We start from the raw sequence: 16792 nt of genomic DNA, 5'->3' as shown, positions 1-16792 counted from the left end.
TCTCACATAATATCAGAAAATATTTTAGGCAATGGTATGGAAACATTCCTGAGAAGATTTTCCTTTCTTCTTCATGATAATGGCTTAAAGAGCTACAATTCCAGGTGGGAGTCCTAGATATACAATGGGCCTCAAAGGATGCTTTGTTTTCGAGATTGAATCAAAAGAGATTATAGCCATGGATAGGAGGAAGTCTCTTGGCCAGATGTTACAAATTGGGACTGCATCTGTAATGTGTTTGATCTAAATATGTGTTAATTACTTTTAAAATTATTTGCCAAGATTTGAAATTTAAGATATTGTCTCATAAAATTCCAGATATGTTTATCATTTCATGAAATCAGAATATCTGACAACACTGGGCTTAAATCTTACATGGCTGCAATTGACTAAGGCTGGTTAGTCCTGTCCTTTGTAGATGTGCATATGCTTGCCCAGGACACATAATCCTGACCATCACTTTTTCCTTCTCCCTGCAAACAGGCTCCAATATCAGTTGCTATTAATCAACTTACTTGAATTCTCATTTTACTTATGATTAAAATCTCCCAGTGAATTTAAGAGGAAATAGTTATTGTATCTATACTTATCATTAAAAAAATAAAACACAGACTGAGGTGGCTATGTTTCAAAACAGATGGGAGAGTTTGCATTTCCTTATAGGAATGGAAAATATTTCTACATCTTTACTGTGCATACAAAGTATACTTTTGGTGAAGGGATAAAACTTCAAATATTATAATTATTCCATCCATTATAGAAAACTACAATGGATATACAGAAATCCCCCCTTATCTAATCTAGGGGGATATGTTCCAAGACTTCCAATCCTTGAATCCATGGATAGTACCAAACTCTATCTAGGTATGGAATTTTTCCTATACATACATATATATGATAAAGTTTGATTTATAAGCGTGGCATGGTAACAGGTTAGCAATAATAAAGAATAATAAATTAGAACAATTCTGTCAATATACTTACTGAATAAAGATTATATAAATATGCATTTTCGAGGCTGGGATTGTGGCTCAGTGGCAGAACGCTTGCCTAGCACGTGTGAAGCCCTGGCTTTGATCCTCAGCACCACATAAAAATAAATAAAATAAAATAAAGTTATTGTGTTCAACTACAACTAAAAAATAAATATAAAAAATGTTTTTTTCTGTCTCTCAAAATGTCTTATTGTACTGTACTCATCCTTCTCCTTCTTGTGATGATGTGAAATGATGCAATGCCTACATGATGAGATGATGTGAGGTGAGTGTTAGGCTACTATATAAGGGTTATTTAAGCACAAGTACTGCAATATCACAATAGTTGATTCAATAATCAAAATGGTTACCAAGTGACTAATGGGCAGGTAGCATTCACAGCCCATATACAATGGACAAAGGGATGATTCATGCCCCAGGCAGAAAGAAGTGGAATAGCATGAGATTTCATTATGTTATTCAGAACACCAAGTAGGTTAAAACATGCATTGTTTGTTTCTGTGATTTTCCTTCAATATTTTTGGACTGCATTAATTGAAAGTAACTGAAACCTTGGAAAGCAAAAGCACAGGTAGGGGGTAACTACTGCATAGAAAAGATGTACAATAAAAATATTAATTTAAAGAACAGACTGAAAGTTCAACAAGTTTTGTATTTGAATGTATACCCTAGGTATTGCTGCTGGGAAATGCAGTCATGTCATCAGCAATAAGTTTTCTCAGGCATCAAAATATTTTACAGATGAAAAATTATAAAATTATCTCTATAGCACAACAGAAATTATGTATAAAAGTAGGAGTATTATTGGTGCATTGAAGAAATGACTGAGACCATATATAGGGCAAGTTATTTTGAAAAGTTAAATTTCTTGTAACATTTTATTTTCAGCTTATGACAGCACAGATATAAAAAATGCCATAGAATTATACATACATTTTTCATGTCAATGAGAATTTTAAAGTGAATGAAGAAGTTTTTGGATGGCATTCTTTTAAGCAAATCAGTAAAAGGTTTTCTTAGCTATATTGAAAAAGCTCCTAAAAAGTATAATGTACATGCATACCCATGTTTATAGCAGCACAATTTACAATAGCTAAACTATGGAACCAGCCTAGGTGTCCATCAATGATGAATGTGTAAAGAAAATGTGGTATATATCCACAATGGGGTTTTATTCAGCTATACAAAAGAATGAAATTATGGCATTTGCAGGAAAATGCATGGAACAGGGACATTATGTTAAGTGAAATGATTCAAACTCAGAAAGTTAAGGATTGTATGTTTTATCTCATATACAGAGACTAGAGAGGAAGAAATAAAATAAAAATGGGGTAGATCTCCTAAAAATCAAAGGGAGATCAGTGGAGAAAAGGGGGAAAGGGGTGGGAGGTAAGGAGGTGGGGGAGGAATGCTGTGGAGTGATATTGGCCAAATTATATTGTTATATTTTGTGCTTGTACAAATATGTAAAAACAAATACCATCAATATATACAACAATACTGCACCAATTAAAAATGGGAGGAAAAAAGCCTAAGTAAAAAAAAAAAGTATAATATAAACAGATCATAGACTTGTTATGAAATATGCATCAAGTATTGCCGAGTTTTTCAGGGACCCAGAATTTACATTTGTTCACTGTTATATTCACATCTGATTTGTGGCAAAATATTCCAATAGACCACGTTATGAACATAGCAGTTGCCACCAGGAGCTGAAAACACTTCCCTTCACTAACTTGAACAACACGCAGCTCAAAGCTTGTAGGAAAAGGGTGAACAGTGTGAATAGTTTCCATTTATGAACCTAAGTGCCTGAGATAGGCAGGGCAAAGAAATTCACTGAGCAAAAAGGTCAATTGTGTCTGGAAAGGAATCAACTCATTCCTTTAAGATACTGACATTTCCCTTACCTACACCCCTTTTAAGATTAATCTGTATAAAATCTGTAGTTGACATTGGAATTCCAGATAAAACATTAACACCCTCATGAAGAAAAAAAGATTTCAGTTTTCTGATTTGCACATCAAAATGGTAATAAATAAGTTATGAAAGAAAATTGTGATCATTAATTCTTGGTATTTCAAGTTTGGATTTTTATTTTTAATCTAAAATATCAGTAGTATGATTTTTTTTGCTTCATCTCATATTATCACCCATAGTGAATAAAAGAAAACTTTATTACTTTTCTGGCAATGTATTTTTCTTAGAACTAGTGTGATTCACTCATTCAAAGTAGCTTTTCTGGCTCCTATAGACATTTGAGTTTGTGATGTCTGCATGAGATAACATTTTAGTCATTCCTCTCCCTGTCCCTACATTCTACCCTAAAAGAGAAGGAGACTGGTTATCAGTCTAGAAGTCTGTGAGTCATTGAAGGAAGAGACTATTTTGGGTTCATTACTATGAATATGGCATGCACTATAGTAATCATTCAATGAGTGTTGGATGAATGGATGAATTCAGTTAAGGACAGAACACATACCCAGAACTCTTTGGGGGTACAAGATATATTTAAATCTCATACAATATCAGTATCATAAATAATCATTTTCCTTTCCCTTCAACTTCATCTTGACTCTTCTCTGTCTTAGATGCCTATACAACAGCTGAAGTGGTTTATTCTTGGACTCTTGGGAAGAACAAATCTGTGGAAGTGGCACAGGATGGTTCTCGCTTGAATCAGTATGACCTATTGGGCCATGTTGTTGGGACAGAGATAATTCGGTCAAGTACAGGTATTTACTTATTTTATTTAACAAACATTTGCATAACATATATCACATGCCAAACACTGTTCTAAGTGCTTATAATATTTATTCTTCAAAACAATGTCATGACAAAGGAAACTGAGAGATAAAAAACTTCAGTGATTTGCCCCATGTCAGAGCTGTGTAATAGTAGAGCCCAAATCTAAACCCAGGCAGATTGACTCTTCAGTCCCTCTTTTTAAAATATTTTTTCAGTTGCAGGTAGACACAATCCATTTATTTTACTTATTTATTTATTTTTATGTGGTGCTGAGGATCGAACCCAGGGCTGCACACGTGCTAGGCAAGTGCTCTACCACTGAGCTGCAACCCAACCTCTCTTAAGTTCCTCTTAACCATAGTGTCCTGCTGCTTTTGCGGGGGGGGGGGGGAAGGTCAAGGGAGTATGGTAGAAGAGACAACAAACAAAGTGTTGGGAAAGCTGAGGTAGTGAGTTAATAACGCCAGTATAGGTCAGGCACACAGCCTGGAGGTCCAGGGAGTAGCCATGGAATTATTTTCCTAAGGGATCACCCACTTCAAAAAAAATGTTATTTGCAAAAATCTACCAGATCTTTTTTTTAAAGAGAGAGAGAGAGAGAGAGAGAGAGAGAGAGAGAGAGAATTTTTAATATTTATTTTTTAGTTTTCGGCAAACACAACATCTTTGTTTGTATGTGGTGCTGAGGATCGAACCCGGGCCGCACGCATGCCAGGCAAGCACGCTACCGCTTGAGCCACATCCCCAGCCCCTACCAGATCTTTTTAATAGCTAGTTTTTGCATTTTAACAAATGGAACTGGAGATTTGTTCTGTAGCCTTAAGATTTTCCCATTTGTAAACTGGCCTGTTCTAGTGACCCAAGGAAGGAAATACCATGAAATCCCAATTAATGTTAAAGTGTTTGGCAAAATGGAATATATTCTGAAGCCCAATTATCACATAATATTTTTGCTGTGAAAAGATGGGAGCTTTCAACATTAATTTTTCAAGCAGCACTTGTCTCTGTGAATCCCCAGTTATAAATAAAGTAGTGTATTTTGTACTTTTGTTTCATTATCTGACCATAAGCTGTGATCTCATGATGTCATAGCATGTCATGTTCTCTGCTTTCCATTTTCCCTCAACCCCAGGGCCAGGGCAGGGTACCTAAAAAAGGTGCCATTTCAAATGTATTTGAGAGACAAAATGGATTTAGAAATCTACAAATAGGTGTGGGAAAGGCTATTCTTTCCCACAAAGGCTAGAGGTAAGAGAAACCATGTTGTAATGTGGCACAGCACAGCACAAAACAGCTGGGTGCAGCACAGCCAGCAAGGCCTTTGGTGAGGGCCTGCCCAGGGCTGCTGATATTTCCACCCCCAGGTAAGTACTTCATCCATCAGTCCACTCTCCTCACTTCCCAGTCCCTCCTCTGCACTTCCAACTGGCATCAACTTTTAAGATCAGTTGTTTGCTATCCACACAGCCTCAGATGCCATTTCATTTATTAAAACCACTGTTCCACTTTTATCACATGGACAGTACACATTCATGATAGGAAAATTAAAATTAAAACTACACAGAGGAGCCAATATTGGAAACTAAAATACAGTCAAACCTCCATGTCTCTGGGGTTTATATCTGCTATATTAAATCAAGTACAGATAAAAAATATTTGAAAAAAATCATATCTGCCCTGAACATGTACAGACATTTTACTTGTCATTATTTGCTAAACAATACAGGATAAGAATTATGAATATAGCATTTACATTATATCAGATATAAGGAAGCTAGAAATGAGGTAAAGCACAGGGGAAGACATGCACAGGTTCTATGCAAATAATATGCAATTTTATATGAGGGACTTGAGCAGTCAGGGATATAGAGGTATAACTGCACTCTTTAATTCCACTTTCTAGGAAAAAGTCTTCTTAGAAGATTTTTGTACATCAACTGGTTATTATACATTTTGATATTTAAGAAGATTCTCTTTGTATTTTTCACAAATATGCTTTATATAAGTGGATCCATACCCTTGATACTGTTTTATATGCTGCTTTTAAATTAGTTTTATATTTTAAACATGTTTTCATGTTAGTAGATATAATGGCCCAAATATACACAAAATTTAGTAACAGTATATTGACAATTAGAATGAACACGTGTTCTTTATTACCAGTTTTGGTTATTTCAAATAAAAAATAAAATTCTCTCTTACAAGGCCAGAGAATTCTTGATAATGATGTGATATGTGTTGTTGTCAATGGGAAGTATAGTGTTTCAGTTTGAAAATTAGCAAAATAACATCTTCACTGTTAGTGGCCTTATGTATACAGATCATAATCTAACCAATTATCTACTATTATGCTCTGTGTTTTCATGCTCTGAATAATACTCAAAGACCCTCTTTTTCCATATATCATTTTGCTCCTGTGTAATTCTCTTCCTAGCATACAGACAGAAAATTGAGATTGCTATTTCAGAAAGTAGACACGTTTTTTAAAATTTAATACATATTGACAGACTCCGACTCTGAAAGGTTAAACAATTCATACTCCCATTATCAGTGTATGAGCATGCTGCTTTCCCCTTACCTTGGCAACATGGATATTATAGATTGAATTATGTCCCTCCAAAATATATGTTGAAGTTTTAACCCCAATACCTCAAAATGTGACCTTATTTGGAAACAGCGTCATTGCAGATGTAACTGGTTAGGATGAGATCATTCTGCAATAAGGTGGTTTTCTAATCCAATATGACTGGAGTCCTTATGAAAATGGGAAATCTGGACACAAAACACTATGTAAACACAAAGGCAGTAATAGGGTGGATGTTTTTCCAAGTTGAGAAATGCTAAACATTGCTAGCAAACAACAAAACTAGCAAGAACCAAGTAAGGATTCCCCTATGGGTTTTAGATGGATCCTGTCACTGCTGACACCTTGATTTCAGATTTTTTTAAACCCATGAACATAGTGGTGAAATTGATAATGATAAAATTTTGAGCATATGATATGTTCCAAGCACTGCCCTGAGGACAGTATTTTCACTCATTTATACCTTTAACAACACTTTGAGGTGGCAGTATTATTATTCCATGTTGAAAGATGATGATATCATAGCTCTAATTAAATGTTTTAACAACTTATGCTTTACTTTTAGTGACTCCTTTCATAGTTATAAATAGTGTGCTATTCCTTAACTTTATCCCTTTAGACATTAAACATAGATTCCCTACTCTGAAGTATGTGAGTTCATAACTCACTTCAATTACTCCTTACCTTTCCTCTCCTGCACCAGTTTTATTCTAAGTCTTGGTAGCTGGATATAATAGTCACCTATAGTTCCTGTTCTATCAAAGTTTCTGTTGTATCCTCATCTCTTTCTTGTTTCCTACACCTACCAACTAAATTTTGCTTTCACTGTCAAAACACATTAAAGTATACATTTAGTTCTGTGGTAGGCAGAATAATGACCCTCCAAAAATGTACACATCCTCATTCCAGAACCTGTGAACATATAAATTTATAAGGCAAGGGAGATTAAGGTTGCAGATGGAATTAAAATTTCTTATCAACTGCTTTTGAAATAAAGAGTATCCCAGATTATCTAGGTAGGTCCAATACAATCACAAAAGGTCCTTATCAAGAGGAGACAGAAAGACCAGAGTCAGAGAGCAAATGACTTAGAAGATACTTTGCTGTAGGCTTTAAAGATGAAAAATGAGGCCACAAGCAAGGAAAGGGTAGCCTCTTCCCTAAAACCACCAGAAAAGAATGCAGCTCCACCAACAGTGTATAAAAACAGCATTAATATATACAATTTATATATAGTATGTGTCATTTAAAAATTTTAATTAAAAACTTTGATTTTCACAGAATCCCATTTTAGACTTCTGATCTTCAGAGATATAAGAACATAAAGTTGTTGAAATACCAATGAGAAACTAATACAGTTCTATACCCATAATTAATCATTTTACACTTACTCTATAGATTAATTTTAAAATTTGAAAACCAGCAAGGGGACTTTGTATCAGTATGACTATAAACATTATCTTTTGGGGGAATTGCATTTCTTTCTTTGGAGCCTATCATCCACTTTAATTTTCCTATTTCTCTATAGTTTCTTTTGGCTAGGAGAATAAATATTTTATATATTCATTGTGAATGTGGAGGTAGGGCACATTAACTCTTCTATGTATAGACCTTCAGATAATGACCCTGTTTTTCACCTGTTTTTGAGACACTCTCCTAGTTGTTCCTACAGTCTTGAGGCCTGCATCCTCTCTGGGTACTGCCAGCCAGCCTCTCCAGTTGGCAGCGCCCCATCTGTTTCCCATCCACGCCCAGGACTGCTTGTCTGCTGGTTTCCTCCGTGGGTACTTTCTGCATTCAAAGTTTTGTTAAGCTCTTTCATTTCTTGTTGTTATCTTTCTCATGGGATTGTACTGTTTTGCTGTCTTTGCTGTTGGTTAATGGAATCTTAAGAAGAAGAGGAGTAAACATAAATTTGTGTGCTCAGTATGGTATTATGAACAGAAAACTCTAGTTTTTTTAACCTATATTTTTAGTACTTTGTTTCCATTTTTAAAAAATTTACAGAGCAAAAACATTTGGAATTCCTTTTGGTTTACACCAAGGTAAATTACCCTCTAGTAAATAATCTCATTTTTCCTCAGTGATTTCGGATGCTGGATTTAAAGCTGGGTGCAGTGGTGCATCCCTGTAATCCCGCAGCTCAGGAGGCTAAGGCAGGAGGATCCTGAGTTTGAGGCGAGCTTCAGCAACTTAGTGAAGCCCTGAACAATTTAGTGAGACCCTGTCTCAAAGTAAAAGATCTGGGGATATAGCTCAGTGGTAGAGTACTCCTAGGTTCAATCCCTACACCAAAAATGACAATGGATTTATCATGTATTAAATCTACATACATGCACATGTATGCACAAATACATGTATGTACATATAGGTCCATGTCTGGACTTATTTTTCTATCCCTCCTCCTCCTCCTCCTCCTCCTCCTCCTCTTCCTCTTCCTCTTCCTCTTCCTCCTCTTCCTCTTCCTTCTCCTCCTTCTCTGAGAAATAATTCCAGATTGTAGTATACTATGCAAGCACTCTACTGCTTAGTTACACTCCCAGTTCATATTTAATCTTTTTTTCATTGCTGTCTATTCTGTCTCTGTATTGCATTATTTTAATTAATATAGATAAATGCTTTTAAATTAGTGTGTGCATATGTCTATACACATGTACAAACTATATATATATATATATATAAAATATTTCTAGGAATATGAACAAGGAAATATTAACTGTAATAACATAGAGGAAAAAGAATAAGATGGGTAGTTTAGGAACAAATGTGGGTGGAAGTCTTTGTTTTACTATAGGAACCATATCAGTATTATTACTTTTCCATATATTAATAATATTTTCATTGTCACTACAAATTATGAACATTCCCTTCTGAATCCCAAATGTTTCTCCATGTAAGGTCTAGCATATGAATGGGAGGCTCTGCCAAAGAAAAGTCCTACAGTATATCGATATTCTGTTTGGTATGACTGGCTTTCTCTCTAAATGCTCAGTATGAAGTAGCTGTAAGAAGACTTTTTGTTCCAGACTCAAATATGTGTGAAATAAGCATATGAAATTCTTCAAAATCTGCCATTAGTTGTGGACAATATTCTCTATTTTCAGCATTAATTCTATTTTCCCTCATTTAGCAAATTATTGTATTAATTTTATAGAAGGATAGTTTGGATACATGATGTTATTTTTCCATCTTTTCTAGAAATTTGATCATTTGTTAGAGTAATAGTTTGATTGTTATCATCTTGGTGTATGTCATCTCCAGATATGTAGCATGGGAGAGACTGAAAAATACACAAAGACAGATCAGAGAAATGGAAATAAAAAGAACACAAGGCAAGATAAAGACCAAGGAACAGAGATAGAAAGATGAAGAAATACTAAAAACAGATTTAAAAAAATATATTCACTGAAGTTGTATAATGAGTTAATCCTCTTGTGTATTTTGCAACCTTAAAAATTAGTCAAATTGAGAATATGTTTCACACTGTATGTTAAAATATTTCACATTTAACACAGATGGAGCTTAATAGGCTGGAGTACAAAGGCAGGGAAGAAATTCCCCAAACCACTTAAAGGGTCATCCTTCATAATAACAAATACAGAGAGAGGCGGCAATAGAGAAAAGGAAAGAGGGAATATGACAGTCCACTTCAGAAAGATGTATTCAGTTATGTAAATCATTAATTTACTCAACTATTCTGCATTTCTGATCCATAAATAATGACTAATTTGTGAATACATATGCATTATGTTTTATATGGTACCCTTGAATATTTCACACACAACACAGATGGCATTTAATAAGCTTAATAAGCTGGGGCACAAGGGCAAAAACAGGATGAGTGAAGTGAGAAAAAAATCTTCCAATCTGATTAATACTTCAGTTCTCACTTTGGCAGAGAAAAAAATGTGGAGAGAAACAAAATATCAGAGCTGTATTTTTAAAAACTGATTCAGTTAACTGATACAATGGATTAATTTGCTAAATTTTCTAAAAGTTCTCTTGTAATTTTCATCCATATAAAACTATCTTGTGTATGAATACCTGTGAATATGCAAAAGTGGCTTTTCACTGTCCTATTTACTGTTTCTGGACCCAGATAGTGTGCATTAAAAGGGAAGAGATGGAGAATCTCCCCAACCTGGTAAAAGATTTCAGTTCTCTATCTCTCTAAGGAGACAGCATTACAGAGGGAAAGAAAATATACAAAAGGATAGTACTGCAGAAAAATATATCAGAACACTCAAAACAAATTGTTAAAATTTGATAAGCCTTTGAGAAGTTCATTTGCTTTGTCTTTCAGATCCATAGAATGTAATTTATGAATAATACATTTTACATTTATGTCTTAAATATTTCACATTAGGGCTGGGGTTGTGGCTTAATGGTAGAGCATTCACCTAGCATGTGCAAGGCCCTGGGTTTAATCCTCAGCATCACATAAAGATAAAATAAAGGTATTGTGTCCATCTACAACTAAAAAATAAATAAATATTTTTTAAAATAAATATTTCACATTATCATAAATAGCATTAATAAGTCCAACTTTTAAGAAAAATAATTTTTCAATTCATTTTCAGTGGAAAAAGAGAGGGAAGGAAAAGGAAAAGGGAGACAGAAAGAGAAGAGTAGATGGACACACACAGGACAAAGAGGTTGAAAAAGAAGCAGAGAGAAAGAAAAGGGTAGCTCCAAAATTATAATGAGGAAAACATGACATAGTTTTGTATGAGATTATTGCTAAATTAAAAAATAAGCCTATGTGTATTTTTCATGTCCATGTAAACAAGCTAGGATGAGAATACACACACAAGATGGATTATATACTGAGGTCTGGATGACCAGATGGTGCTTCCTAGATGTAGGTAAAATGGAGTGGGTAGGGTAAGAAAGTGGGAAATTGCCTGAGTTGTGAATAATGCCACAATGAAATGTGGCTGGAGTAATAGAAGAGAAAATTATGAAACTCTGATAAGAGAGGTATTAGTGTGGTCAGATTTCATGGGTCTTTCTGGGCTAATTGGGGGAATTTGTCTTTTGTTCTTTGGGAGATGGTAAACAATTAGAGTGTCTCTACTAGAAAAGGGATAGCGTCTGAGTTTCTTTCTGGAGACTCAGTGATAATCTGTCCCATACCTCTGCCTACCTTCTACTGATGGACAGCAGCAATCTTTAGCTCTTCTTGGCTTGTGGATGAACCACCCCCAATCTCTCCCTGTGTCTTTCTATGTATCTCCCTCTTCTTACTCTGGTATGGCCTTGTTTTAACAAATTATATCTGCAAAAGTCTTAATTTCAAATAAGGTATATCTTTTGGAAAGACACAACTCAATCCATAACAAGTAAAACACTACTGACAAATCCAGAAAAGTGAGAACTAACTATTGCATTTGATCATGTAATAATTAGCACATGCCTTAGAAGGCTGTTGTTTGGCACATAATAAAAATTCAATAAGTACTCACTCTTTTTTTCCCACAGAGCAAAGTAAGTTTATTTCTATTTATCTGCAGTGAATGAGAAATGCAATTTATAAAACATTTTAACATGGTTTAGAAAAATTAAGTACATGGAAATAAATATAAATAAGTAGAAATCTTTTTATCGGTTCTTTTTAGTTATACATGATGGTGGAGTACATTTTGATGTAAACTTTGGGTGTGAAACACTGCTGATCAGCCCACACTCTGCTATGTAAACTTTTGGCTTCAACCAAATAAATCAATTAGAACATATGTCTCTTTTTACCTCAGTGTCTTGATCTATAAAATTAGAGTAAAATAGCACCTGTCATAGGGTTTTTGCAAAGATTAAATATGTTAATAAAGTTAAAATGCTAGGTGAGTGCCTGTCACAAAGCAAGCACTGTAGAAGAGATCATTATTTCTTAATATTATTTGAGAGCATGCATTTATTTAAGTGTATTGGTGCCAAAATTGCTCTGAGTAAGCAATATTGGCACACCAAAAACATACTATTTCATGATTATTAAAGAGCTCTGACTACATGCTTGGGAGGTGCTAGGATGTCTTGTCTTAAATATAATAAGGAGCTCTGTGAACTGAATTAGGGCCCAACTTGCTTTAACAATGTTTATGTGACTACATACTGCCTAATTTTACTCTCTCTCCAGGAGAATATGTTGTCATGACAACCCATTTTCATCTCAAGCGAAAAATTGGCTACTTTGTAATCCAGACCTACTTGCCATGTATCATGACTGTGATTCTGTCACAAGTGTCTTTTTGGCTCAACAGAGAGTCTGTCCCTGCCCGCACAGTCTTTGGTAAGTGTTGCTTGTTGGAAAATGAGGAAGATACATTTGAAAAGACAACTCTGGGTAGTCAGAGAAGAGATGAGAAAGGTTGAAGAACCATTCCTAGAGGTAACTAAGGAGCAAGCCCCACAATAGTAACTAAATCATCAGGTTCTAGGATTTCAGGCAACTGAATTTTTAAAAAGGAAGTGGAATAAGAGGAGTGTTGAAGTAAGATTACTGAAATTCTGCCCTCCTCAGTCAGGATTGCCCGAGGAGTAAGGAAAGGAACTGAACCTTCAGTGGAAAAGGGAGGTATTCAGTGTAGACTGAAGAAAGTAAAGGGTAGGAAATCAAGCTGACAGCATAGAAGTAATTTGGGGCTTTTTAGAGAACCTTTTTTTTTTTTTTTGGTGTGAGCATCTGACTATGCTGCTTTTACTTTAGCTTTTTTGAAAATATGAATTAGCTAATATTCAGTAAATGCTGCAAACAATTTGAAGAGTTCTTTAAAAATACCTATAATCAGAAAATCTACTCAGTATGAGTTTTCTGATGTCTAGGAAGAGATTTACATATCATTAGCACTTTTTCCCCAGAGACTTAAAGCATACAAAATATTCTCTGCCTGTTCCTCCTGCTGAAAGATTTTTAAGACAAATATTAATTAATTCTTTTGAGCTACTAAACTACCTCCATGGCCTCACACAGAAATCATTACTACCAATATCCTGAAGCTCTACCATGTCATTAAATAAATAGTAAACGATGTTTCAGAAATTAGTAGCACTTCAGGTCAGGTCTAAGAAGAAACAACAGTGGAGAAAGAGAAAGAGTTATCTTACAGAAAAAAAGAAAAAAAATTCGAAGGGTATGACATCATGGAAGTCAACAGAGGAAAGAATTTAGGAAGCAGGAAAATATCATCTGCAAGTTTATGGAGGATGCATATTCAAACTCTCGGTTGGGTATTGTGGTATACTTCATGTTAGTGATATTGGAAAGAACAGTTCTAGTGAAATGGAGTTAGCAGAAGCTATGTGGGAGTGGGTTAAAGGTGCCCATTTTTGGAAATATAAAATGTAGAGATCCTGAAAAATCCTGCTCTACAAATTCCTAAAAACACTAAATAAGAAAGCATTCTTTTAAGTTAACATCTAATGTCAAAAACATTAAAGGAAATACTTAAAGGCCCCATGGAAGAGGGAATTAAAAAGTGCAGTGTCCATCACATGAACTGATACTCTGTAGTACAAAGATGAGTGAAAGGATTACCCATTTGGGTTAAAAAAAAAGTTTTAGTTTTAAGGTTATTCAAGGAAGGCATGGAGCCTAAGTAAAGTTTGGGGTTACAACTAAGGTTGTGTTACACTAAATAGTGGCCCCCAAAGATATTCATGTCAAGTCCCTGGAACTTGTGAATATAACCTTATATGGCAAAAGTAACTTTGAAGAGGTGATTAAGTTCAAAAGCTGGGAAGATTATCCTGTACCTTCTACATGGGCCCTAACTGCAATCACAAGTGTTCCAAGAGTGAGAAGGATATTTGACTACAGAGAAAAAAAGCAGTGAGATGATAGAAATAGGACAGATTGGAATATGTTCTTCTGTTGGCTATGAAGAAGGAGGAAGGAGTCCACGAGAAAAGGAATCCAAATTGTGTAGTTCTGGAAGACGGAAAAGTCAACAGATTATTCTTTTAGAGAATTCAGAGGCAGTGCATTTCTGCTGACACCTTGACCTGAACCCAATGAAATTTATTTCAGACATCTAGTGTATGAATAAATTTGTGTTGTTTTGTCACTAAATTTCCGGCAATTTGTTACATAAAAATATAGGACATTAATGCAAAGACACTGGCCATAAATTCAATACCATTGAAGGGTCATACCCTCAGTGTAAGAAAGCACTAGAAAAACCATCTTATCAGTGCAGGAGACAACAAGAAAGCATTTTTATTTTTGCCTGGGCTCTGTGTGAAATATGGAATTCCTTGAGAATTTATTTTTTTAATTTAAACTTAGCCTCATACTAATTTAGAATTCATATTTACAGTAACTGCATTGATGTGAAAGCCTCCAAGTTGAAATGTTAATTTAAAAAGTGATTGCAGAGTTTTTATGTAAGAATGCAGAGCCAAAAAATAGCCAGTATTCTTCTAAAGAAGAACAAAGCAGAGAGACTTTCCCCACAAAAGTGTCAAAAATGATTAAAAACTATAGTAATTAAGACTTTGTTATTGGCATAAAGAAAAGAAAATAAATAAATGAAATACTATAGAGAGCTGAAAAATAGATCCATGCCCATGTGTCTGGAAACCTGATTTATCACAAAGATGGCATTGTAGAGAATTAAATTAAAGTTGGTCATAGACTTGAAAATAAAAGCTAAAATTATGATGTTCTTAGAAGAAAATCTAAAGTAATATCTTTGCATCATTTGGTAGGCAGAAATTCCTTATTGCAAAAAAATTAATGACACCAAAGAAAAGGAACTAATACATTCAACTTCATCAAATTTAACAATTTCTGTTCATCAAAGGGTAACATTAAGAAGATGAAATGGCAAGCATAGACTTGAATAAAACATTGCGCATATGCATAAGACTTATAAAGTACGTATATTCCTAAAATATCAAAAGTTCCTGCAACTCCATGATTAAAAGGCAAAGAATCCAATTTTCAAAACAGGCAAAAGACATGAACAACCATTTTACTAAATGAATAGATAGATAGATACATAAATATATATATATATATATATATATATATATATATATATATATATATATATATATTTCATACACTTATGGGCATGTATATAAATTTTACATACATAAAATGATAAGGATCTTTTTATACACACACACACACATGCATGCCCATAAGTGTATGAAAAGATCCTTATCATTTTTATCAGGGAAACATAAAGTAAAAATTCACAGAGATATCAGTTTAAACACATGCATGGTCATATTTAAAAAGATTGATATTGTCAGATACTAGAGAGCTTCATGAACAATTGGAACTGTAAGACACTACTGGTGGGAATGTAAAGTGAAAAAAAATTTGAAAGTTTAAAATGTGTTTACCCTATAATCTTGGTATTCTCCTACATATACATTTGCATTATTAGACATAGACTTTCAAAAAGCCATGATGTCTATATTTAAGTAGATTAAAGAAATGTGAGAAATCTGGCAGATGCATGGAAATTAAATGAGAGAATGATAGACAGTTGGAAAGAGGGACAAGGAGAGAAAGAGAGAGAGAGAGAGAGAGAGAGAGAGAGAATATATCACATGCACACAGAGAGAATATTGGAAATTGTAGAACTGAAAAACACAGATTAAATCTCAATGGTTTATACATAGTGGAAGGATAATCCATGAACTGGAACATAGGGCAGAAGAAGATAACTTAAAAGGACACAAATGTAAAATACATAGGAGAGAAAAGACATACAATGTTTTTGAGATGGCCTAATTAGAATCCTGGAAGAAGAGAAGTGAGAGAATGGTACTGATGAAAAATTTAAGAGGTGTTGGCTGACCACTGTACAACCTGAAGAAAGATATAAAGCAGGGGCAGGATAAGGGAGGAAAAGTGTAATGAATCTGACCAGCTTTCTTATGTACCTATATGAATATACCATAGTGAATCTCAACATCATGCATATTCACAAAGTACTACTTTAAAAAAGAAAACCTGTAAGTAAATAGCAGATAGATCAGTAAAGGGAAGGGAACAAGAGGAGGGAGGAGGCAAGGAAAAGGGGAAGTACTGGGGACTAAGTTACAACAAATTGTATAATTATGTCAAAATGAAGCCAATTATTATGTATAAAGAACTAATAAACATTTTAAAAATCTATAAAATCAAGTAGGATAAATTAAGACATGAAAATAAGGACACATCATAGTGAAACCTCTGGAAACAAAAAGCAAAGAGAACAAAATGGTCTTAAAAATAACCTAGAAGAAAACACATTGTCTTTAAAGTGATAACAAACATACTGACAACTGACATCAACAGAAACAAAAACAGGACATTTTAGACAAAAAATAAAATAAAATAAAATGCTAAGCATCCATCATTACCATCTGACCCTCACTCAAGGAAACACTAAAGGTTATTCATCAAACAAAAGGAGAACCATCCTTGAAAGAAGGTTGAAGGTGTATTTAAAAACAAGAATGAAAATAAAAC

The 16792-nt window shown here is 34.3% G+C and overlaps 1 protein-coding gene across 1 annotated transcript in view; it reads left to right on the top strand.

Moving 5' to 3' along the window:
• Positions 1-16792, top strand: part of Gabra3 (gamma-aminobutyric acid type A receptor subunit alpha3) — a 125627-nt gene that overhangs the window by 93804 nt on the left and 15031 nt on the right. The window contains exons 6-7 of the mRNA XM_027954490.2: positions 3587-3730; positions 12461-12613. Of these exons, the coding sequence (XP_027810291.1) occupies positions 3587-3730; positions 12461-12613 (297 nt within the window). The remainder of the gene's footprint in view (positions 1-3586; positions 3731-12460; positions 12614-16792) is intronic.

The sequence above is a fragment of the Marmota flaviventris genome, chromosome X (assembly GCF_047511675.1).
Source record: "Marmota flaviventris isolate mMarFla1 chromosome X, mMarFla1.hap1, whole genome shotgun sequence".
NCBI lineage: Eukaryota > Metazoa > Chordata > Mammalia > Rodentia > Sciuridae > Marmota > Marmota flaviventris.
This window is presented reverse-complemented; position numbering and strand designations above follow the sequence as displayed.